The 26,208-nt window shown below is 44.8% G+C and overlaps 1 protein-coding gene across 4 annotated transcripts in view; it reads right to left on the bottom strand.

Moving 5' to 3' along the window:
- The window catches only part of vash2 (vasohibin 2), a 53,061-nt gene extending 27,297 nt beyond the window's left edge, over window positions 1-25,764 (bottom strand). Inside the window, exons 1-7 of one of the 4 annotated variants that reach the window (XM_046291635.1) lie at window positions 25,441-25,764; window positions 24,784-25,234; window positions 13,252-13,340; window positions 9,208-9,264; window positions 8,597-8,671; window positions 3,232-3,613; window positions 288-406 (exon numbers count right to left, since the gene is read on the bottom strand). In XM_046291635.1, coding sequence (XP_046147591.1) covers window positions 288-406; window positions 3,232-3,613; window positions 8,597-8,671; window positions 9,208-9,264; window positions 13,252-13,340; window positions 24,784-25,098 — 1,037 coding nt within the window. In that variant the 5' untranslated portion in view covers window positions 25,099-25,234; window positions 25,441-25,764. Of the gene's footprint in view, window positions 1-287; window positions 407-3,231; window positions 3,614-8,596; window positions 8,672-9,207; window positions 9,265-13,251; window positions 13,341-24,783 lie in introns of all 4 variants that reach the window. The other 3 variants (XM_046291636.1, XM_046291638.1, XM_046291637.1) reach the window with 3 other exon arrangements.
- Window positions 25,765-26,208: the final 444 nt, after the last annotated feature.

Genomic DNA, 26,208 nt, shown 5'->3' with positions numbered 1-26,208 from the left:
TAATCAAGATGGGGCATTGAGAGCTTTTATAGTTGATCAACAGTTGATTTCTATGAATTATACATTTCACTCATGCATATCCAATCTGATCTATATTATATATATTGCAATTTGTGACCATTGAACATTAAACCAATTAGATTTTAAAGTAACCTGATGTGAACTCTCCCTAATTGTTAGGAAGTGTTGAGATGTCAATGTAAAACTACCTAAGAAAGGCCATTCCATCTTCCAGCTTCTGTCTCAGTGATGCTAATAACTCGAGATTGATTCCCAGGGATACTTACGACTTGTCTCTCCGGTGGATGTGGCGTCTTTGGGGGCTGCTCTGTCGGCGGCGGGGGGAGAGAGACTTGCCTCTGCTCCGTTCTTTGATGGGAGACTGGGCACTTGACGACTTCAGGATCTGAGAGAAAACAAAAAAATAACAGATATGGAGTCTAAATGATAAGAGACGGTTTGAGCTGCAGTTTTCTACTGCACTGATATTTAAGTGATTTTGTTTACAGCTGCAAGCTACAGAGGAGGCGCTGCAGACATGTTCATCATTCAGTGGGCCCATTTGCCGCAGGCCTTGTGCTGGGGAAATGGAAGGTTCCACTTCAATAAAAAGAGCAGTCGAAGACGTTAACTTTTAATGAAACAGTTGGATGTCAGAGACAAAGAGGGTAAAATAGTCGTCTGTGAGCCAATGTAGGGAGAAGAGACTAACAGATAGTAATGAAGCCAGCCTCCCAAGATACCCCACTAACCCAATCAGCCCACTAGTCAACTCCCTTTGCAAACGCAATTACGCAGCACCCATCTGTCTCACAGGCACGCACACTAAGAGAGACACGCAGGACTTGTCCTGGAATACTACTGACGTCCGCCACTCGATTAGCAGAATTTGAGTTTCATGGTCACCGTGTCCTGGTAGAAACCTAATGAGAGCTCACTCCTGACCGACATTTGGAGGAGAGACAGGAGAGGGATCATGAATTCCTGGAATGAACACACAGGAAGTAGCTCATATTCCGTGCTCCAGAAACCACATGCAGCTGAAAGCATAGGCAGGATGTTAGTCATAAGGTTGGTGATAGATGTAAGGATATACAGTATGTGATGTAGTGGAGGAGGGTTATAAGCACAGCCAATGATCTCCTATATGAAATGCAAGCTCTGTCTGAGTTGTGCATAGAAAACACTCTACAGAAATTTCCCAACTGGTTTTTGAGCAAGTGAAAAGGTGGTTGTGAGTTTTTCACCTTCCAGAAATACAGTGATATCTATTTATACACTGGCACATTTTTGGTATGCACTGTAAGAATGTAACATTTCTACAGTATTCACATGACTCACATGAACTATGTACAGCTAACGAGGGTCAAACACAGAGGTCAAGGCTGTGTCTCCAGCACTGGGCAGCTGGGAACTGACCTACATTTACTGCTGCTGTTATAGTCAGCTCCAGACGCACCATCCTACGACCATCCCCCAGCACCACTAGCTACCACCACCATGCAACAGCTGATGCAAGGGAGTCTGGGATATACAGTCCAACCAGCTTCTCGCTCGCTCTCTTATCCATTTCTCTTTCTCTCCCTAATCTCTGTCTCTCTCGTTCTCTCTTTCGCTCTCTGCTCCACCGAGGGTAACTCCGGCCTTAATTATCCCTGAAGATTCGTATTACACCTTTCGCCTCTCCGCGGCGGCCGCTCTGCTTCCAGACCTGAATTGGGGGGGATTCTATGACATGACGCCGTTCCAGACGGATGTCAAGCCAAAGCAACGCTAGCGAGTTCAACATTCCCTCGGGGATGACCCAGGGACAGTAGACTAGAGAGTTCGTGTACTGTGGTAAACGTTTTCACCCCAACAGATTTCAAAATGTACAGATGAAGTGGGAAGTTTACATACACTTAGGTTGGAGTCATTAAAACTTGTTCTTCAACCACTCCACAAATTTCTTGTTAAGACCTCCGCAAGTCTGGATCATACTTGGGAGCAATTTCCAAACGCTTGAAGGTACCGCGTTCATCTGTACAAACAATAGTACGCAAGTATAAACAACATGGGCCCACGCAGCTGCCATACCGCTCAGGAAGGAGACACGTTCTGTCTCCTAGAGATGAACGTATTTTGGTGTGAAACGTGCAAATCAATCCCAGAAGAACAGCAAAGGACCTTGTGAAGAAGCTGGAAGAAACAGGTAAAAAAGTATCTATATCCACAGTAAAACAATTCCTATATCGACTTAACCTGAAAGTGCACCCAGCAAGGAAGAAACCACTGCTCCAAAACCGCCATAAAAAAACAGACTACGGTTCCATCTTTATGTTTGGAGGAAAAAGGGGGAAGCTTGCAAGCCGAAGAACACCATCCTAATCATGAAGCATGGGGCTGGCAGCATCATGTTGTGGGGGTGCTTCGCTGCAGCAGGGACTGGTGCACTTCACAAAATAGATGGCATCATGAGGGAGGAAATTATGTGGATATATTGAAGCAACATCTCAAGACATCCGTCAGGAATTTAAAGCTTGGTCGCAAATGGGTCTTCCAAATGGACAATGACCCCAAGCATACTTCCAAAGTTGGGGCAAAATGGCATAAGGACAACAAAGTCAAGGTATTGATTGGAGTGGCCATCATAAAGCCCTGACCTCAATCCTATAGAAAAGTTACGGTCAGAACTAAAAAAGCGTGTGCGAGCAAGGAGGTCTACAAACCTGACTCAGTTACACCAGCTCTGTCAGGAGGAAGGGGCCATAATTCACGCTATTTATTGTAGAAAGCTTGTGAAAGGCTACCTGAAACGTTTGACCCAAGTTAAACCATTTAAAGGCAATGCTACCAAATACTAATTGATTGCATGTAAACTTCCGACCCACTGGGAATGTGATGAAAGAAATAAAAGCTGAAATAAATAATTCTCCACTATTATTCTGACACTTCACATTCTTAAAATAAAGTGGTGACCCTATCTGACCTAAGACAGGGAAACCTTACTAGGATTAAATGTCAGGAATTGTAAAAAAAACTGAGTTTAAATGTATTTGGCCAAGGTGTATGTAAACTTCTGACTTCAACTGAATATTGTACCCTAAACGTCTTAGTATTTTTCAAAGTTACAGTATTGTAGATACTAAGCCCAGGAAATGTATGAACGGATGGCAGTGAGGCGTCAAGTAATCAAGTATGACACGTGACCTCTCATGTCTGCCCATGTGAGAAAGTAGGACAACATGTCACCTTCATCCTCATGTCTCGGCCATGCTTCTCCAGCTCCTTCCTCATGTCCTCTCTCCCCAGACGGGCGGCGTTGAGCACCAGGTACTTCCACTCGATAGGCTGGAAGACGTGCGGGTCGTGGGGCACGTATAGGCCGATCTTCACCTTCTTCAGGGTGTGCTGGTAGCGGCGGTACGAGTCCTCGAACTCCAACACCAGGTCGCTGAGCGTGCGGAAGGTCAGGGCCTTGTCCATGAGGTCTTGGCGGCGACTCATGCCCAGCGTGCCATAGCGTCCGTTGCAGTAGACGCCCAGCACCACGTGGTGGAAGTGGTTACCTGAGAACTGGGTCTTAAAGCTGATGGGAAAACGCTCCACCGAGGTCAGCCCATTGGTCAGGTAGCTGACGCAGCTTGGGTCAAGGACGTTAACTGAGATCATTAGCAAAAAATACAGTTTCATGGAATTTAACACAGTCTACTAAATGGTTATTATTTAGACAGAGAGAGAGACGAGCTTAAGAGAACAGAGCTTAAGCCCCATGGTCAATGGTGTTAGCATCATTAGCATCATCAACAATAACTTAAAAGTTTTCAGAGATATAATACTTTCTAATTATCTCCTGAATCGTGATTACTTGATGTTTACTACTGTTGACAAGCAGCATCAGAGAGAGAGAGAGAAGGGCGTATGGAGGCCAGTTTTAAGCCTCTCTCAGAAATTCATTATATTTCCATAAACTCATTAGCTAACTGCCATTTGCTTTGAACGCAAACACACCCACACTATCTCTAAATCAATCAGCTAATGGAGGGAGTCAATGAGAGGGCTCAAAGCTGAGAGGAGGCATTTTCATTATAACAGACCCAGTACAGACTATAGAATATCTCTGCAGAAACAATACATCTTTCACAAGACATTCGCATTCTTAACATGAATTCCTTCCAGATCAGCACATCATAGGACAGGATACCATTACAAAAAGACTAAGGCCCATTTTCAATAAAAGTGAGGACTTTTATTAAGCAACCAGACTCATAAATCAAGCCCAAAGACTGCTTTCCCTGACAGTCCAAGGAATACATTGCTGTGGTGTCCTAACGTGGACTCTCACACAGCACACCAGGCTAGCCTCATTCTCCCTGGGACATATACTCTATCTGTGGTAGTGGCTCCCCAGAACCTTTATGTAACTGGCCTGTGGACCCATTACAGCATGTCTGGATGACACACGATGAGGCAGACTGGACTAATCTGTCCTGCCCAGGGAAGAAGGGGGCGGAAGGGGACATGGACGAAGGGGGCGGAAGGGGACTTGGTGGATGGTGGAACTGGGTTATCTAGGACCAGTAGAGGCACTATATGGTGACACACACAGGAACAGGAAACTCCACTGTGCGTGTCAGTGACCTAAGGACCAGTAACGAGTGACTTGCGAATTCAACCCGACTGATTGGGTCAATTACAGATACAGGACTGTGAACCCTTTACACAAGACTTTGAGACCTTCTAGCCTGTGCAGCACTCTGATGTTGTCCATACATCTATCATGCATCTATGACCTAATCATCCGTATCACCATCCTTTTTATTGATGCTTCGTGTTTTCAGTAAGCAGGCCGTTTAAGCTGCGCCCTCACTCTGCAGTGTTGTGCAGTAACATCACAAGCTGCTACTGTGGGTGAGAGACAATACATCTGAGAGATGGAGCACATTTCAGGACACACTGACTGGTTTGTGGTTTGGCTCTGTCTCTCCTCGGCTACCAGCAACCATCTGTTTCAAGCTCTCACACACCGAGCCCTCTGAATGGCTTGAGCGCCTGTCCGTCATCTCAACACCCCACCGGCCACAGCACAGTACAGTCCTCTCATTAGATAATCATAGAGGCCAGCCCACAGAGCCTCACCACCAGTTTGATGGCTGCTTTGGGGATTCTATTTTTCCTGCCGCAATGACAATGAACACAACATCCATCATTTTAAAAAGGCATCTCTGTAGCGCTCGTGTACGTTTATGAGTCGTGTTTCACAAGCACGATTCTTGGAGAGCGATATTCACAGAGAATGCCTCAAGTAAATCAAGTGAACATAGCTCTTGAGGTTCGAGAGAAGGGTGACAGGTATTATTTAATATCCCCACAGGACAGTAAAGCACCACGGGTAGAGGTTATGGTTGTCATGAACATGTTGATGAGTCACACATCAGCACATTGTGTTTTCACATGAGAAATAACCCGCACTGGGAGAATTTCAGCCAGGCAGCAGAAATAATCTCCCTCGGAAAGAAGACTTTGTTCTGACACCTTGTTTCTTCACAGAGTAGCAAGCGCAGCGCGGCGTCTGTTGCAGAATGTTGGTGTGATTATTCATTGAGGTGGCAGCTAACTTCTCTAAAGAAGAAAAAAAGAAGCCAGAGGCTACGAATGAGGAGTTTTCAACCCCGCGCCACCCCCCTGGAAACGTCTTTCTCAAAACTATTTACCGCCTGTGTGTCTTGCTTGTTGATATGCTGTGTACATATAGCTTGACTAAATACTGTAGCTGCATGTAGGCTAACTCCCCTCGGGAACAAGAACATGAACTATGTCGTGCTTATGTTTGCATTGATTACTGTTACAACAGAAAATAACTCATATTGTTAGAACAAGAGGCAGCGGAGTCATGGCATGAGTGAGCACTGAGCAGGAGCTGAAAGGACCCAGAGTGCAGAAATCTCTGCAGGTCCCAGAAAATCTGGAACAGCAGCCACTCCGAAAAAGAAAGAAAGAATCTCAGTCCTCCCTGTGGCAGCTGGGTCCACACACACACTGCTTCTCTATAATTAATGGGCGATTAACTACAAAAAGATCACATTACCCATGATGCAAGGCATGTGATCCACCCCAATAGTAGCATACTTCCAGTCCTCTTATCTGCCACCAGGCAAGCACTCTTTCCGTCACCTGGGTAGGATTACTGTTACCATGGAAACCAAGCTAAGAGACGTATGACTCTATAAGGCCTGTGTTTACTAGCTGCTGCTTTGACACCTGAGCACCGAGCTGGGTGAACTCCAGGGAGACGTTGAAAATATTAATTACATGCCTGTTAACTGCCCACCCGGCCCTTCTCCAACCGAACAGCATATCTCCAGTTAAACGACAAACACTGTCAGTGTTTGGAAGATTAAGACAACCGCTTGCACTGTCGCCATGGTGCTCTGGGAGATGGCCCACAGTAAATATGATCCATGATGCACCACCGAGGGATCCAGAAGAGGGTCAGCGCTTTACGATAGTAAAACCATCTGCAGTCCGAATTCAAATGTTTTAGAAAACCAACTGTCAAAACCGTTCACTTTCCAACTCGCAACAAACATCGAATCATTCTGCTGGGAAAAGACGGCCATCAACCCCTGATCCATTACTTTCACTGTTTTCTAAAGCATTAAATGAACCCCCCCCTCACTTGCCCTAATTCTTTGATGTTCCGACAATCCTCCTTGCAGCTTAACGCAGGGTTTCCTGCCCCCCCCCCGGGTGCACATTTTTTGTTGTTGCTTTAGAACTACACATAATCAAGCTTGAATTATTTGAAGTGTTATGGCAACAACCCAAATGAGCATCCAGGTGGGGCCCCAGGACCCAGTTTGGGAAACCCTGGCCTAAAGAATAGGTATAAAATATGTGGCAATGATAAGAGCATCCAGAGTTGAATTAAAGGGAACTTTAATTTCTCCTCTTTCCATGTACTAAATCACAAGATTTCATGTCTTCTAAATCCAGGCTCTGGTTAATGGTGCTGGTTTATCAAAAGGTTGAAGAATATATGTCTAAGGCCTAATGAAACAGTTAGATTATTGTAATTTTAAAAAATCATAAACTCTGTTTCTTCTCTCTGTGATACTCGGAATCTCTTATCGGTAGTAGAGGAACCTGCCTTGGTGGGTCCTAATAATGCAGCATGCTACTGGTGGTTTAATGCTACTGGTGGTTTAATGCTACTGGTGTTTTAATGCTACTGGTATGCTACTGGTGGTTTAATGCTATTGGTGGTTTAATGCTACTGGTGGTTTAATGTTACTGGTATGCTACTGGTAGTTTAATGCTATTGGTGGTTTAATGCTACTGGTGGTTTAATGCTACTGGTATGCTACTGGTGGTTTAATGCTATTGGTGGTTTAATGCTACTGGTGGTTTAATGCTATTGGTGGTTTAATGCTACTGGTGGTTTAATGCTACTGGTATGCTACTGGTGGTTTAATGCTACTGGTGGTTTAATGCTACTGGTATGCTACTGGTGGTTTAATGCTACTGGTGGTGTAATGCTACTGGTGGTTTAATGCTACTGGTGGTTTAATGCTACTGGTGGTTTAATGCTACTGGTATGCTACTGGTGGTTTAAGCTCAACACAAAGAAACGGCTGTGGTGGTTGAATTTGAGCGACAACCGAGGTTGTATCATAAGATAACATGAGAATACTACGCTCCATTTACTCAGCCATTAACAGAACAGAACTACGAGCCATGCTGTAACTGTTGAGGATGTATTTATCTACCTGTTAGTGATGCATGAACAGAGTGAGTCAGTGAGTATCTGAACATATCAACTAGTTTTTTTATCTTAGCATACAGCTTGGCTGACTCCGATCTCGGAGATGAGACCCTGTCGGTTGCAAGTTGAGCTAATCATCTTTGTCAATGAGGGTTAACAGGTTTGGTCCCACATGACAGACTGGGACATAAAGATGGAATCCGCAGTGGGGAGGAAACAGCACCACTGTCCGTTCCACAGCCATTATTTTATTTTTATTTTTTATTTTTATGAAGCAGAGGTGAGGAGCGCTGGTGGAGTGTCAAAACAAATTGTATTACATACGCTGCTGTTCTGTCACGTGTGCTATGATGTACAAGGGAGAAAACGGTTTTCGTTGTTTGCAGTAACTTTGCAAATGGACGTGGCAGTTTCACCATTAAGGATTACAACTTTAAGCCTATGACATAAACCTAGAGAAAAGCCGGTCTTTCTTCATGAGTGAGACGAGCCTGCAGTGTGAATGTCCAGGCTGCCTACAACCTTGACCGAGGATAAACCTGTGTGCCCCTAAGCTTGACAGTAACCATTTGTGAAAAGGCCCAGCAGCCAAGCTGCTCTAAATGGCAATGTGTGAGACACTGCAGAAACGTTGCTCTGCCTGTCTGACTACATGCTTTGAACTTTTAGACTCTTGTTTCCTAGCAACAGGGAAATCTGTGAGCCTTATTGAGCCTAAGCGGGAACATTAGACTACATATCTCATTGATTTCAAGAGTTTCATCGGTTACATCGTGACCTGAAACAGATCGGCTCCAACTCCCACTGGTTAATGTGTATCTCCGACTGTGCATACAGACGATAAAAGGATACATTCCAAGGATGACAGCTTCAAGGCATTTGATTGGAAGAGATTCCCTGATCATTTCCCTCGCAGTCTCCATCAACCTAAAAGGGAACAGAGATGATTGTTGTGAATACTATTGTTTCATACCAAGTCCTCTTCGGTGCTTTATGCAGAAAGTGACACAATGGTATAATCTCATCAAACAGGATTACAACAAACAAATAGTGGCAAGTACAAAGCCAAGCACATTAATGAAAGCACCATCTTCTAGATACAATGACCCCTTTTACTTATTTTCTATAAAATGTCAAATGTTCTGGTTGTTTTTGCAGTACATGCACCTAGCATGTGTACTCAGGGTGAAGAACACAGACAGAGGACGGCTATTTACAACATCTGAACTGGCCTATATTCTTCTACAGGTGGGTAGGCCGCCATTGTAAATAAGAATTTGCTCTTAACTGACATGCCAAGTTAAATAAAGTTTCAATAAAAACAAAATAAATACAGACGTGTGGATTCCCAGAGTAGTGGGACCTCTCTCCTGGCTCTGTAAAGTAACGGTAGCAGACAGTAAAGACACACAAAGACAAGCAAATGGAAAAAAACACAGAAATGGCCTCACAGCCTCACTTACCCACACAATGGTCTAGTTTTCCTTATCTCAAAGAACTGAGTTCCTGTGTGATTGTATCTAACAGACAGTTAAGGGAATGTACGTTATTTATATGAGGGATACCTGGAGAACCTCTGAAATTCAAATGGATGGTCCTCCCTTCAGTGAAATATATTTTTTACCCAACCCTCCCTGAATGCATGAAAAAAATACACGTGACCCTCCATTATACCCAAAATAATATTTAAAACAGAAAGTGGATAGTAGAGAACAGACACTAACTCCAACACAAAGCCCTTTTGTTGTCAGTAGCCTAAAGTCAAATTAAAATGAAGACTGTTTAAATGAATTACTCGAATATGGCTTTTTTTGTGAGGTCAATAACTCTGCTAAATAGCTTTATTATGGGCAACTAAAAATATTGTTCTTATTAAAATCAATTATAGCAGCAGCAAGCTTACCTCTGGTCCTCCTCATCTTCGCACTCTCCTTCTCAAACTGAACAGGACATCAGGAGGCCTAGTCCGCGCGCGCACAAAAACATACAGTTGAAGTCGGAAGTTTACATAGCATTGCCTTTATATTGTTTACCTTGGGTCAAACATTTCTGGTAGCCTTCCACAAGCTTCCCACAATAAGTTGGGTGAATTTTGGCCCATTCCTTCTGACAGAGCTGGTGTAACTGACTCAGGTTTGTAGGCCTCCTTGCTCGCACACGCTTTTTCAGTTCTGCCCACAAATGTTCTATAAGATTGAGGTCAGGGCTTTATGATGGCCACTCCTGTCACGCCCTGACCTTAGTTATCTTTGTTTTCTTTATTATTTGGTTAGGTCAGGGTGTGACAAGGGTGGTTTGTTTAGCTTTTGTATGTCTATGGGTTTTTCTAGTCTAGGTGTTTATATGTCTATGGTTGCCTAGATTGGTTCTCAATCAAAGGCAGCAGTTTATCATTGTCTCTGATTGGGAACCATATTTAGGTAGCCATTTTCCTTGATTATTTTGTGGGTTGTTATGTCTATGTGTAGTTGCATGTCAGCACTTGTGTTTAAAGCGTCACGGTTGTTTTGTTAGTTTGTTCTTCGTTTAAATAAAGAAGAATGTATTCATCTCATGCTGCACCTTGGTCTCCTCGTTATGACCAACATGACAGCTCCAATACCTTGACTTTGTTGTCCTTAAGCCATTTTGCCCCAACTTTGGAAGTTTGCTTGGGGTCATTGTCCATTTGGAAGAACCATTTGGGACAAAGCTTTAATTTCCTGACTGATGTCTTGAGATGTTGCTTAAATATATCCACATCATTTTCCTTCATGATTTCTTCTATTTTGTGAAGTGCACCAGTCCCTCCTGCTACGAAGCACCCCCACAACATGATGCTGCCAAGCTTCACGGTTGGGATGGTGTTCTTCGGCTTGCAAGCCTCCCCTTTTCCTCCAAACATAACAATGGTCATTATGGCCAAAGAGTTCTATTTGTATTTCATCCAACCAGAGGACATTTATCCAAAAGGTACGATATTTGTCCCCATGTGCAGTTGCAAACCGTAGTCTGGCTTTTTTATGGCGATTTTGGAGCAGTGGCTTCTTCCTTGCGGAGTGGTATTTCAGGTTATGTCGATATAGGACTTGTTTTACTGTGGATATAGATAATTTTATACCTGTTTCCTCCAGCTTCTTCACAAGGTCCTTTGATGTTGTTCTGGGATTGATTTGCACTTTTCGCACCAAAGTACGTTCATCTCTAGGAAACAGAACGGATCTCCTTCCTGAGCGGTATGATGGCTGCGTGGTCCCATGGTGTTTATACTTGCGTACTATTGTTTGTATAGATGAGCGTGGTACCTTCAGGTGTTTGGAAATTGCTCCCAAGGATGAACCAGACTTGTGGAGGTCTACAATTCTTTTTCTGAGGTCTTGGCTAATTTCTATTAAGTTTCCCATGATGTCAAGCAAAGAGGCACTGAGTTTGAAGGTAGGCCTTGAAATACATCCACAGGTACAGCTCCAATTAACTCAGACTATAACAATTAGCCTATCAGAAGCTTCTAAAGCCATGACATCATTTTCTGAAAATTTCCAAGCTGTTTAAAGGCACATTCAACTTTGTGTATGTAAACTTCTGACCCACTGGAATTGTGATACAGTGAATTATAAGTGAAATAATCTGTTTGTAAACAATTGTTGGAAAAATAACTTGTGTCATGCACAAAGTAGATGTCCTTACCGATTTGTGGAGTGGTTGAAAAACTAGGTTTAATGACTCCAACCTAAGTGTATGTAAACTTCCGACTTCAACTGTATATATGTATATATATATCTATATAAATATATATATATATATATAATCTGAAGACGCCTTTGACTCGCCTCCTAAAGTGCCACCATACACAGCACAGTCATTGGTTAGGCAACACAAAAGGGTTTACCTCAGCAAGAGCAGGGCAGGCCAGGGCTTCTGATTAGGATAGCCTATCTATTGCAGTGTGTAATGCAGTGAAGCCTGGTTTTATATACACAATTCCAGCAGCGCAAAAACTCAGGAAGAAAGTATATTTTCTTCAAATATTACTTTGCTTTGTGCGTCTCCGAGCATGCTCTTCATACAGCCTAGGTCTACAGTATAGGCTATGGATCATTTTATTGAGACCACACTAGATGCACTTGATATTGCGCGCCCAGCAGAGAATCAGGGACCAGGGGCATCATTGGGCACACATCGAGATACTACAATAAGCAACTCATTCTCCAACCCTGAGCAATATGACATTTAATCAAATACAAATGACATAACCCTCCCCTGGACTGAAATTGAAAAAGCATGACCTTCCCCCATTTTCCTCCGGGTAACAATTGTGCACATTTCGACTGCTCCCTAAGGGGCCTTTATAGGGGTCTGGAAGATTATATAAGTGTGGATGAGAGGGGAATGGTGGACGTTTCTGAGATCAGGTTCATGTAATATAGGCTATCAATGTTTGAGAGAAATGTAACTGTACCTTGAAGACCTAGTTAATTGGTTTTAAAAACCTAGTTAATTGGTTTAAAAAAAAAAACATTTTAAGAGAGGCAGCAGATGTTTTTTTGTAAAGTGCTGACCCTCTTCTTGACCCCACAGTGGTGCATCTTGGATCATATTTACTATGGGCATTAAAGGTACTGTGACATTGTTTACAGACCCAGGGAGCCCCTGTTGTTATGGCAGTTGGTGCAACTGCACTCCCCTGGCTATAATGACAACAAATTAAGCCCATCTGAAAACCTTGAAAGTGTTAGCTAGCTAACACACTGCATACAGGACAACCCCCCAGGGCTCCAGTGTGAATTAAAACAGTGTGAAAAGAGCAGCGGTGCACATGAATCTGTAATGAACTATAGGAGGACAATGTGAGCTAACAGGTGCAACGTGGTCTCAGGACAATTCGTATTATTCTGTATGTAAATCTGTGACACTCCAATTAGTATGTTATGTTAAATGATGAATGGTATTGCAGTCATACAATATCATACAAATTAGAGAATATATAGTTTCATACACCTTATCCGGTCATACAACAGCATACGAGTTGGATGGTTTAACTTACATCCTGGAGGGCGTATAGCATTATACATCTTTGTCTGTGACCAGGTTGCTTGTTGCATCATAACGACAGAGGAGAATTACGGAGGGAATTTATGTTGGTGCTTAGGCGAACTAACGACAAAGGTTATGAGAACTAAAACGACAAAGGTTAGGTGAATTGGGTTAAGTTTAGCATAAGGGTTAAGGCTTAGCTAAAATACTACAGTTGTCCCCAACCTTTGGATTACTAGATGGTCACGGATTACACCCACCCATCTTCCCCGACTAACTTCCCTACTTTTGTTTCTGTCTAAAGTAACTAGACCATCAGTAGGTGTCATACATCTTGGAGGTGCTCAGAACCACGTACAGTATGTTTCATATGACTCGGAGGTCATTGTGTTTTGTGAACAGGGGATGAGAGAGGGGTGGAAGGGAGGGTGGGATGAGAGAGGGGTGGAAGGGAGGGTTGGTGGCAGGTTGCGGGCTCGGCAGGGAAAGGATACTGCAGTGTCTTCATATAGTTCTGGATGGCCAGCAGCCAATCAGGGACAGACATGGTGGGCTTGAAGTTGGGGACCGATGGCACAGGGTGCTGTAGGTTGACAAAGAAAAGACTGTTAGAGTTTATCTTAGTGGTGAATACATAAACATGTGGCAATATTGAAGGTCTTGGGAGAAACTGTAAAACAGCTGCTATGATTAATACTGTGCTTCCTCTGACATGTCCTAGAATTTGGCTCATAAAATGTTTTGCTTCCTTTTTATTGTAAATTCATTGACTCAGTCAGAACCAGAAAAACACATGTACTGTATATGTGGTGTGTGTGTGTGTATGTGTGTGTACAGGAAGGAGGCCAGGGGACACAATAGACATAAAGCCATGTCATTTCCTCTGGGTTGTTTCTCTTAACAAGAGCTAGAATTAGCTTATCTGAAGAGTCTGGTCTCATGCTCAAGACAGTTTAGCCCTCTGGCTCAGTCACACAACTCTACTGCGTTATATTTGCAAAGCCTGAGGTGATAGATCAAACTAATGAGCGAGTACCATGCCCTCAATCCAGAGTCAATACATTTCCTTTCCAGGGTATTAGGCTTTCTAGGTAGTCCTTTTTTGGTCTATTTCTCTAGTGAGTCAATGGCACACACACATACACACTGATCATACCAATCAGGTTTCTGTGGTATCTGAGTCAATACAGCCACTGGATCAAAGGGCTGACAAGCAAAGAGAGAGTGAGAGATAGCAAATGTGTATATTTTTTCGTGGCGGGGGTGGAGAGGAAAAGAGAAACCCCAAACCAATCAAGGTGAGATGAAAATAAGATTAGTGTCACGAATATTACCGAAGGTGACTCCCCTTCTTGTTCGGGTGGCGCTCGGCGGTCGTCGTCGCCGGTCTACTAGCTATCGCCGATCCGTTGTTCTGTGTTCGTTTAGTTTTGTCTAATTGGTAGCACCTGTTTCTTGTTTGGTTGTTAGGATAGGGTTATATATAGTCTGTTCAACCCGCTTCTGTTTCGTGCGGGCTTGTTCTCCTGTTCCCTTGTTTGAGTGTATTTTTTGTTGGCATTTTGGGTTTCACGCTGTCCGTTTATATTTCTGTTCATTTGTGTTTCCACTTTTGTTCATGTTATGTTTCCAGAACATTAAAGCGTGTTGTTTTTCCCACATTCTTTGCTCTCTGCGCCTGACTCCACACCTCTTCACTCATTTACTCTTAACAATTAGGTTTTTCCTTCATCAGCACTCTACCCTTAAAGGATAGGGCTAAACTCTCTTAGTAGACACCCTTTTATGCAGAGAGACTTACAGGAGCAATTAGGGTTGAGTGCCTTTCTCAAGGGCACATTGACAGATTTTCCACCTAGTCGGCTTGGGATGTGAAACAGCAACCTTTTGGTTACTTCCCCAATGCTCTTAACCACTAGGATACCTGCCACACACAGGCCCATTTTAAAAGCATCACATTCAAGCTGTGCAAGTGAAATGAAAAGCAGAAAAAAATGTATGGAATATTCAGCAGTCAGTGGCATTGGGTCTTATTTCTCAATAATCCCTCAAACAATCGCCCCGCCAAACCTATCTCAATTTCTGAGAGCCTGGAATAGAACAGAATTCTGCTGGGTCAGGAAAGAAATATGGGGTGATTCCTTTCTCCTTTCCCTCTCTTTATCTCTCTCTCTCTCCACAGCATAGAGAGGGATGAGAGGATGAGTGCTAACTGAGGAAGGGACCTCGTAGTGTCTTGAGATCAGCCTTTTTCTCAAAGTGTAGCCTACCACACCACTTATAGAAATGTAATAACACTTCATTGATAATTAATAGAACATGAAAACATTGATTTAGTTATTTAGACACAGTGTTACTGTTTAGAGTGTTTAGTTGAGTGCAACACACAGTCCCAAATCACCCTGTGTAATTAGCTGTCATCCTTCTCCTCTTTCTCTCCTTCCCCCTGGAGAAGAGCAGGGCGCCTTGCGGAGCTCAGAGAACTACTGGAGCTGAACGAACGAGTGTGTGATTCACATCTTTATTCCTCATTATACGGTGTGAAAGAGGTTTTTATAAAAGGGGGACAATCGCGCAGAGGGATATGGAAAGCTTGTGGCAGTGGCACAAGCTTTGAAAGTAGATTGAATTTCAGCCTCAGCACTGCAGTAAGTTGGATAGTAATAACACCTGGCGAACTCACTGAGCAAGGTTGAGGCTGACCATTCATGGTCTGTCTGTAGCTGTACTGTATACTTCTCACAGGTGGACTTGCAGGAATTAAAAGATCGTTCAAAGAGGGACTTTCTCCCTTTCCGTCCAGCTGTCCCTCACCCCTTCTGAATCTTTTCCCCAGTTTTAGAGAGGTCTTCTGTGGGTGAAAAGGGCGACCTGCCCCCCTGTGCGGTGGATCTAATCTAACTTTACATCCCCAGGGCACATCAGTGAAACTTGAGAGAGACAGCCAAGATGTGACTGCAGCACCAAACACCCTGGTCATTTGTCTCTCTCCAGAAGACAGTTGGGCATTGGTCAGAGACTATCTTTAGAGCATGATAGCTTGCGGTTTTCATGTGGTGTGCATGTAAGCAGAGCCTGTGTAAGTACTTATTTACAGTTACCAGAAAACATTAGCTTGAACCTTATCCCATAGGAATGCAACAAAAACAAATAACTCTCTTTATGTAATGTTGTGTTGTCTCTCTTGTCATGATGTGTGTTTTGTCCTATATTTTTATTAAATGTATTTTTAATCCCAGCCCCGGTCCCAGCAAGAGGCTTTTTGCCTTTTGGTAGGCCGTCATTGTAAATATGAATTTGTTCTTAACTGACTTGCCTAGTTAAATAAAGGTTTAATAAAATTAGAATAAAAATTATTCTTCATACAGTAGCACCACGTTTGGAGATCAGTTCAGTTCTAACCAGATCCTGTGGTGATGCAATGTGATTTGGTGTTTGTAGAAAATACCTTTGAATGTTGTTAACACACAAAGTAACAAAAAACCTGATCTAATTTTGCAACAAATTTGCAGTACACAGTAGAATGTTCGCCACAAGTTTCCCAGAATCGTTTGCCAGAAATTCACAAGTTGCCGCAAAGTTTTGCTATATTTAGTTGTAAGAGCTTTCTGCAAATTTGCATCAAATCGGCCAAAGATTTGCCTCAACTGTTTTCCAGAAGCCTGTTTTTTGGTAAGGGTGAGTTGTGTATAATGTACGTTTGAAACCGAAAGGAAGGCTTTGGTCTGAAAGCCAGTTTAGTTTCCTGTACAAAGCTTTATGGAAACAATTAGGCGATAAAGATTATCCTAGACTCAAATCCCAGATGGTGGATTAGTTCACTCACAACCAACCCCTTCAAATAGTCAGGGCAAAGGACAGGCACAGAGCTCAAGCAGTGGTGTTACCATTCCTGACAACATCAATAGAGAATAACAGAGGAATACAGCATTTCAGGAGAGTAAAATCTGCTAAATTCTTACCAATATGCCATTTGGATGGGACACTGGAAGCAAATTTACAAAACAATGAATGACAAAATCATTTAAATCCTATCCTTTTCTTAATGCAAGATGAATGGATGCAATGAATGGATCACGAGACACACTTTGATCACAACTCCTCAGAGTGTGTTAGTTTGCATTCAGTGCAGCAGGAAGATGCAGCTTGACATTTCACAGGTTTCTCTCTGTAGCCTATAGCTCTATATGAATACATGTGAGCTCCACAGACAGCACTGCAATGCTCATTCCTCCACACAGTCACCCAGACGCTGTCCCTGAGCTGCCTTGCTGTAACTCTGCCCAATCTCCTTAATGAGTTAGCTAGCCCAAAACCTGCACCTCGAGATCACAGACTGGTCAGGCAGGGTTCACTGTTACTTCTGGGATATTAATGACTCCACTCTCCTTTCACACTTTTCAGGCCATTTGTGTTTCTCAAAACAGTTTTGGGTTACAGACTAATATACTGAACAAAAATATAAACGCAACATATAAAGTGTTGGTCCCATGTTTCATGAGCTGAAATAAAATATAAATTTGGCAGTACGTCCAACCTACCTCACAACTGCAGACCACGTGTAACAATGCCAGCCCAGGACCTTCACATCCAGCATCTTCACCTGCAGGATTATCTATGACCAGCCACCCAAACAGCTGATGAAACTGTGGGTTTGCACAACTGAAGAATTTCTGCACAAACTGTCAGTAACCGTCTCAGGGCTGCTCATCTGCGTGCACGTTGTCCTCGCCAGGGTCTTGACTGGCAGTTTGGCATCGTAACCGACTTCAGTGGGAAAATGCTCACCTTCGGTGGCCACTGGCACGCTGGAGAAGTGTGCTCTTCACGGATGAATCACGGTTTCAACTGTACCGGGCAGATGGTAGACAACATGAATGACGTTGTGTGAGTGAGATGGTTTTCTGATGTCAATGTTGTGAACAGTGTGCCCCATGGTGGCAGTTGGGTTATGGTATGGGTAGGCATAAGCTACAGACAACGAACACAATTTTATTTTATCGATGTCAATTTGAATGCACATCAACATGACGCCCATTGTCGTGTCATTCATCCACCGCCATTACATCGTGTTTCTGCATGATAATGCACGGCCCCATGGTGCAAGGATCTGTACACAAATCCTGGAAGCTGAAAATGTCCCATTTCATCCATGGCCTGCCTACTCAGACATGTCACCCATTGAGCATGTTTGGGATGCTCTGGGATCGACGTGTACGACCGCATGTTCCAATTCCCACCAATATCCAGCAACTTCACACAGCCATTGAAGAGGAGTGACAACATTTCACAGGCAACAATCAACAGCCTGATCAACTCTATGCGAAGGAGATGTCGCACTGCATGAGGCTAATGATGGTCACACCAGATACTGACTTGTTTTCTGATCCACAGCCCTACTTTCTTTAAGTATCTCTGACCAACAGAAGTATATCTGTATTCCCAGTCATGTGAAATCCATAGATTAGGGCCTAATATGTTTCTTTGAATTGACTAAATTCCTTGTGTGAAATCTTTGAAATTGATGCGTTAATATTTTTGTTCAGTGTAGTATGGCGTAGCAATGTGGAATACAACTACAGTCTCCTATTCATTTAGCTGTAGTCTATAAATAGTGTTTTTTATTTTTTATTTAACCAGGTAAGTCAGTTAAGAACAAATTGTTATTTACAATGACAGCCTACCGGGGGACAGTGGGTTAACTGCCTTGTTCAGGGGCAGAACAACATATTTTTACCTTGTCAGCTCGGAGATTTAGTCCAGCAACCTTTCAGTTACCAGCCCAACACTCTAACCACTAGGCTACCTGCTGCCCCAATTAAGGCAGTGTGGTGGACATCGGTATGATATGACATGCGTGAAATCCCACAGCACTGAGCAGGCCTACAGATTTCTCAGCTAAAGACTGCTATTGTGGACTGCCAAAAGGTAGTTGATAAGACACCCTGAACATAAAATAAAGTGTCACTGTCCCTTGGTGATACTATACAACACTAAAGCAGCCTCTGGTCATAATTCCAATAACTAGTACAGAGGCAGCATCAAGAAAGGACACAGTCTGGGGCAAATACAAAGATTCCTGTGTGCATTGTCATATGCTCTGCTATTTATATTGCCTACAGTGTGCTATGAACTTGGGCTTTGCCATCACATGTACTAATTTCCAGTGTACCAATTAGTGATGCTCCAGAGTCTCCTTTCTCAGCCCATGTCATGTTTGTCATTTATTATCATGTCTTGTCCCTGTGCTCCCCATGCTATTCGTTTCCCTCTGCTGGTCTTATTTGGTTCTTTCCCTCCTTCTATCCCTCTCTCTCCCCCTCCCTCTCTCACTCTCTCGCTCTCTCTTCTCTCTATCGTTCCGTTCCTGCTCCCAGCTGTTCCTATTCCCCTAATCATCATTTAGTCTTCCCACACCTGTTCCCGATCCTTTCCCCTGATTAGAGTCCCTATTTATTCCTTTGTGATCCGTTCCTGTCCCGTCGGTTCCTTGTATTGTATTCACCATGCTGTGATTGCGTTTCGCCCTGTCCTGTCGTGTTTTTGCCGTGATTGTGTATCGCCCTGTCCTGTCGTGTTTTTGCCTTCATCAGATGCTGCGTGTGAGCAGGTGTCTCTGTCGACTACGGCCTGCGCCTACCCGAAGCGACCTGCAGTCTGTGGCCGCTTCTCCAGTTGTTTCCCCTCTACAAGTCTAGAGGATTTCTGTTATTCCGTTTTGGACTTAAATAAACTCTGTTTCTGTTAAGTCGCTTTTGGGTCCTCTTTCACCTGCATGACAGAAGGAACCGACCGAGGAATGGACCCAGCGACTTCAGACGCTCGTTACACTGCCGTCGAGATCCAAGGAGCCATGCTCGGCAGACACGAGCAGGAATTGTCCGCTGCTCGCCATGCCGTGGAGAACCTGGCCGCTCAGGTTTCCGACCTCTCTGGACAGTTCCAGAGTCTACGTCTCGTGCCACCTGTTACTTCCTGGCCTGCCGAGCCTCCAGAACCTAGGGTTAATAACCCACCTTGCTACTCCGGGCAGCCCACTGAGTGCCGCTCCTTTCTCACGCAGTGTGAGATTGTTTTCTCTCTCCAACCCCACACATACTCTAGAGAGAGAGCTCGGGTTGCTTACGTCATTTCACTCCTTACTGGCCGGGCTCGAGAATGGGGCACAGCTATCTGGGAGGCAAGGGCTGATTGCTCTAACAAATTCCAGAACTTTAAAGAGGAGATGATTCGGGTTTTTGACCGTTCAGTTTTTGGTGGGGAGGCTTCTAGGGCCCTGGCTTCCTTATGCCAAGGTGAACGGTCCATAACGGATTATTCCATTGAGTTTCGCACTCTTGCTGCCTCTAGTGAGTGGAACGAGCCGGCGCTGCTCGCTCGTTTTCTGGAGGGACTCCACGCAGTGGTTAAGGATGAGATTCTCTCCCGGGAGGTTCCTTCAGATGTGGACTCTTTGATTGCTCTCGCCATCCGCATAGAACGACGGGTAGATCTTCGTCACCGGGCTCGTGGAAGAGAGTTCGCATCAACGGTGTTTCCCTGCTCCGCATCGCAACCATCTCCCTCCTCTGGCTTTGAGACTGAGCCCATGCAGCTGGGAGGGATTCGCATCTCGAATAAGGAGAGGGAACGGAGGATCACCAACCGCCTGTGCCTCTATTGCGGAGTTGCTGGACATTTTGTTAATTCATGTCCAGTAAAAGCCAGAGCTCATCTGTAAGCGGAGGGCTACAGGTGAGCGCAACTACTCAAGTCTCTCCATCAAGGTCCTGTACTACTTTGTCGGTCCACCTACGCTGGACCGGTTCGGGTGCTACATGTAGTGCCTTGATAGACTCTGGGGCTGAGGGTTGTTTCATGGACGAAGCATGGGTTCGGAAACATGACATTCCTTTCAGAGAGTTAGATAAGCCTACGCCCATGTTCGCCTTAGATGGTAGTCATCTTCCCAGTATCAGATTTGAGACACTACCTTTAACCCTCACAGTATCTGGTAACCACAGTGAGACTATTTCTTTTTGATTTTCCGTTCACCGTTTACACCTGTTGTTTTGGGTCATCCCTGGCTAGTATGTCATAATCCTTCTATTAATTGGTCTAGTAATTCTATCCTTTCCTGGAACGTTTCTTGTCATGTGAAGTGTTTAATGTCTGCCATCCCTCCCGTTTCTTCTGTTCCTACTTCTCAGGAGGAACCTGGCGATTTGACAGGAGTGCCGGAGGAATATCATGATCTGCGCACGGTCTTCAGTCGGTCCCGAGCCAACTCCCTTCCTCCTCACCGGTCGTATGATTGTAGTATTGATCTCCTTCCGGGGACCACTCCTCCTCGAGGTAGACTATACTCTCTGTCGGCTCCCGAACGTAAGGCTCTCGAGGATTATTTGTCTGTGTCTCTTGACGCCGGTACCATAGTGCCTTCTTCTTCTCCGGCCGGGGCGGGGTTCTTTTTGTTAAGAAGAAGGACGGTACTCTGCGCCCCTGCGTGGATTATCGAGGGCTGAATGACATAACGGTTAAGAATCGTTATCCGCTTCCCCTTATGTCATCAGCCTTCGAGATTCTGCAGGGAGCCAGGTGCTTTACTAAGTTGGACCTTCGTAACGCTTACCATCTCGTGCGCATCAGAGAGGGGGACGAGTGGAAAACGGCGTTTAACACTCCGTTAGGGCATTTTGAGTACCGGGTTCTGCCGTTCGGTCTCGCCAATGCGCCAGCTGTTTTTCAGGCATTAGTTAATGATGTTCTGAGAGACATGCTGAACATTTTTGTTTTTGTCTATCTTGACGATATCCTGATTTTTTCTCCGTCACTCGAGATTCATGTTCAGCACGTTCGACGTGTTCTACAGCGCCTTTTAGAGAATTGTCTCTACGTAAAGGCTGAGAAGTGCTCTTTTCATGTCTCCTCCGTTACTTTTCTCGGTTCCGTTATTTCCGCTGAAGGCATTCAGATGGATTCCGCTAAGGTCCAAGCTGTCAGTGATTGGCCCGTTCCAAGGTCACGTGTCGAGTTGCAGCGCTTTTTAGGTTTCGCTAATTTCTATCGGCGTTTCATTCGTAATTTCGGTCAAGTTGCTGCCCCTCTCACAGCTCTTACTTCTGTCAAGACGTGTTTTAAGTGGTCCGGTTCCGCCCAGGGAGCTTTTGATCTTCTTAAAGAACGTTTTACGTCCGCTCCTATCCTCGTTACTCCTGACGTCACTAGACAATTCATTGTCGAGGTTGACGCTTCAGAGGTAGGCGTGGGAGCCATTCTATCCCAGCGCTTCCAGTCTGACGATAAGGTTCATCCTTGCGCTTATTTTTCTCATCGCCTGTCGCCATCTGAGCGCAACTATGATGTGGGTAACCGTGAACTGCTCGCCATCCGCTTAGCCCTAGGCGAATGGCGACAGTGGTTGGAGGGGGCGACCGTTCCTTTTGTCGTTTGGACAGACCATAAGAACCTTGAGTACATCCGTTCTGCCAAACGACTTAATGCCCGTCAAGCTCGTTGGGCGTTGTTTTTCGCTCGTTTCGAGTTTGTGATTTCTTACCGTCCGGGTAGCAAGAACACCAAGCCTGATGCCTTATCCCGTCTGTTTAGTTCTTCTGTGGCTTCTACTGATCCCGAGGGGATTCTTCCTTATGGGCGTGTTGTCGGGTTAACAGTCTGGGGAATTGAAAGACAGGTTAAGCAAGCACTCACGCACACTGCGTCGCCGCGCGCTTGTCCTAGTAACCTCCTTTTCGTTCCTGTTTCCACTCGTCTGGCTGTTCTTCAGTGGGCTCACTCTGCCAAGTTAGCTGGTCATCCCGGTGTTCGAGGCACTCTTGCGTCTATTCGCCAGCGCTTTTGGTGGCCGACTCAGGAGCGTGACACGCGCCGTTTCGTGGCTGCTTGTTCGGACTGCGCGCAGACTAAGTCGGGTAACTCTCCTCCTGCCGGTCGTCTCAGACCGCTCCCCATTCCTTCTCGACCATGGTCTCACATTGCCTTAGACTTCATTACCGGTCTGCCTTTGTCTGCGGGGAAGACTGTGATTCTGACGGTTGTCGATAGGTTCTCTAAGGCGGCACATTTCATTCCCTCGCTAAACTTCCTTCCGCTAAGGAGACGGCACAAATCATTATTGAGAATGTATTCAGAATTCATGGCCTCCCGTTAGACGCCGTTTCAGACAGAGGCCCGCAATTCACGTCACAGTTTTGGAGGGAGTTCTGTCGTTTGATTGGTGCGTCCGTCAGTCTCTCTTCCGGGTTTCATCCCCAGTCTAACGGTCAAGCAGAGAGGGCCAATCAGACGATTGGTCGCATACTACGCAGCCTTTCTTTCAGAAACCCTGCGTCTTGGGCAGAACAGCTCCCCTGGGCAGAATACGCTCACAATTCGCTTCCTTCGTCTGCTACCGGGTTATCTCCGTTTCAGAGTAGTCTGGGTTACCAGCCTCCTCTGTTCTCATCCCAGCTTGCCGAGTCCAGCGTTCCCTCCGCTCAAGCGTTTGTCCAACGTTGTGAGCGCACCTGGAGGAGGGTGAGGTCTGCACTTTGCCGTTACAGGGCACAGACGGTGAGAGCCGCCAATAAACGCAGGATTAAGAGTCCAAGGTATTGTTGCGGCCAGAGAGTGTGGCTTTCCACTCGCAACCTTCCTCTTACGACAGCTTCTCGTAAGTTGACTCCGCGGTTCATTGGTCCGTTCCGTGTCTCCCAGGTCGTCAATCCTGTCGCTGTGCGACTGCTTCTTCCGCGACATCTTCGTCGCGTCCATCCTGTCTTCCATGTCTCCTGTGTTAAGCCCTTTCTTCGCACCCCCGTTCGTCTTCCCCCCTCCTCCCGTCCTTGTCGAGAGCGCACCTATTTACAAGGTACATAAGATCATGGACATGCGTTCTCGGGGACGGGGTCACCAATACCTAGTGGATTGGGAGGGTTACGGTCCTGAGGAGAGGAGTTGGGTTCCGTCTCGGGACGTGCTGGACCGTTCACTCATCGATGATTTCCTCCGTTGCCGCAAGGATTCCTCCTCGAGTGCGCCAGGAGGCGCTCGGTGAGTGGGGGTACTGTCATGTTTGTCATTTATTATCATGTCTTGTCCCTGTGCTCCCCATGCTATTCGTTTCCCTCTGCTGGTCTTATTTGGTTCTTTCCCTCCTTCTATCCCTCTCTCTCCCCCTCCCTCTCTCACTCTCTCGCTCTCTCTTCTCTCTATCGTTCCGTTCCTGCTCCCAGCTGTTCCTATTCCCCTAATCATCATTTAGTCTTCCCACACCTGTTCCCGATCCTTTCCCCTGATTAGAGTCCCTATTTATTCCTTTGTGATCCGTTCCTGTCCCGTCGGTTCCTTGTATTGTATTCACCATGCTGTGATTGCGTTTCGCCCTGTCCTGTCGTGTTTTTGCCGTGATTGTGTATCGCCCTGTCCTGTCGTGTTTTTTGCCTTCATCAGATGCTGCGTGTGAGCAGGTGTCTCTGTCGACTACGGCCTGCGCCTACCCGAAGCGACCTGCAGTCTGTGGCCGCTTCTCCAGTTGTTTCCCCTCTACAAGTCTAGAGGATTTCTGTTATTCCGTTTTGGACTTAAATAAACTCTGTTTCTGTTAAGTCGCTTTTGGGTCCTCTTTCACCTGCATGACAGCCCAGTCCCACTCCCACCAATGACAGCAAGAGAAAGGCTCTCAACACTGGTCCCCGCTTGGTGACATTTCGGTCCCAGTTATATCTGGCCTCTGATGAAATTACTCAGAGACAATGTAGTGTCCTGTTGGAGGCCAGGGGCAGGCTGAAATAGTCTGCATGCCTTAAATTCATTCTTCATTCCTCGTCAGCATAATTAGGAAAGAGAAGACTTTCAGGAGGAACTTTAACTCATCCTGCTATTGTCCTGTCAACAGTTGTTGATGGATTTTTTGCATAGATCGAATTTCTAATTATGTCTGTTGAATTGCAATATGAAGCATATGTCTGTTGGTTATAACATGGTAATTTCCCAGGATTGTATATCAATATAACTGCTTATTTGTCTGGCTTTAAGGCTATACTTACTTTAGGAAGGTATGCAGCATTCCTTATCTTGCTAATGTCTTGTCGTTCAGGGTGTACTTTGGCCACATGAGTCCACATCCTCTCCCAAGTGACACCGTCAATGGGAAAACCAGTTCTGTTCACGTAAAATAGCACCCCCCCATCTTTCTCATCTTCTTCTCCCGATGAACGTCCAGCGTTGTTGGGGGTGCTAAGGGAGGCAGATTCAGCACCCGGGCTCGAGATGCAGTACGTACTGCCACTGGTGCTTTTGGATCGGTGCCTCCCCATTTTAGCTGCAGGTGAACTAGTGCTAGTGGCGTTGGGTCCAGTCATTGTTCAATTCAAAAGTGGGGGTCCTGGCAGATGGCAGCCCGTGATGATTTACTTAGCCTTTGTCAATAACCCAGGTTTGCTTTAACAAACATGTTGCTGTACCAATATCCACTCCCGTACATCCATATAAAGGATACTGAAATCACATATTAACGAAATTATTTTGGGGGGCACGTGTGAAGCTTTATAGGTAGAAATGCACCAGAAAAAAATATGCATTTCATATATTTAGCTAAACATAATCTTTAGCCATTAAAAAGTCTGAAGGATATAGGCTAGCATGAATTCAAACCCCAAAGCATAGCCGAATAAAATACCGCATTGTGTGTGGACCATTCATACCAATGTAGTTTGCTAGTTGCCCGTAGTGGAATATTCACCGTTTGGCTTCCCCCTCTGTAACTTCATCCTTTGCTCAGAAAACTGCGGGGGCGACTGACTCCCACAGCTGACCTCTGCTATGCATTCCGTTCCGTTCGTAGTCTACTACATATTTCCCCAATATCGAGTAGGCTGTCTATTCGAAAGCTTCGTCCTCATGATGAAAACTCCTCTTTGGTAATTTAATCCTCCATCACATGGTTAATATTTTGAGATTAATGATTTCAATATGTTATTCTGCCTATCGTAACCCCGGCAGCCAGCCGTGTTCTGAATGATTTCATTGGCTGTTCCAACAAAGAGAAGCGGATTTAAGTAGCCATAGCAAATAAGGAAGGAGTCCCTTGCTGTGATTGGTGGTGATTGCGGATGAGGGCGTCAACAAGTGAAATTTGCAACAATTTTTTTTTTCTCAACGCCCGGTATTGTCTAGGTCAATATTTTTAAAATTATACTGTTATAACAGTAAACAATGTAACATCTTCACCCGATTCAATTTAACAAGTGGTGTCTGACGTGAAATGGTCAGTGGCTATTAAAAAAATTATGTTGGCTTGTTTCAGCAAGCAATGTACATGTTTACATATTGTCCAAGATTATCAAGGTATCAAGGGCCAAATTATTAATGCAGAGGACAAATAAATGTAATGTATTTATCAAATTGCAAAAGTGGGATATCAAGGTTACTCATTTAGAAATATGAGAATAAGCACTCCAGTAACAGGTTAG

Source organism: Oncorhynchus gorbuscha, linkage group LG12 (genome assembly GCF_021184085.1).
Source record: "Oncorhynchus gorbuscha isolate QuinsamMale2020 ecotype Even-year linkage group LG12, OgorEven_v1.0, whole genome shotgun sequence".
Taxonomy (NCBI): Eukaryota; Metazoa; Chordata; class Actinopteri; order Salmoniformes; family Salmonidae; genus Oncorhynchus; species Oncorhynchus gorbuscha.
This window is presented reverse-complemented; position numbering and strand designations above follow the sequence as displayed.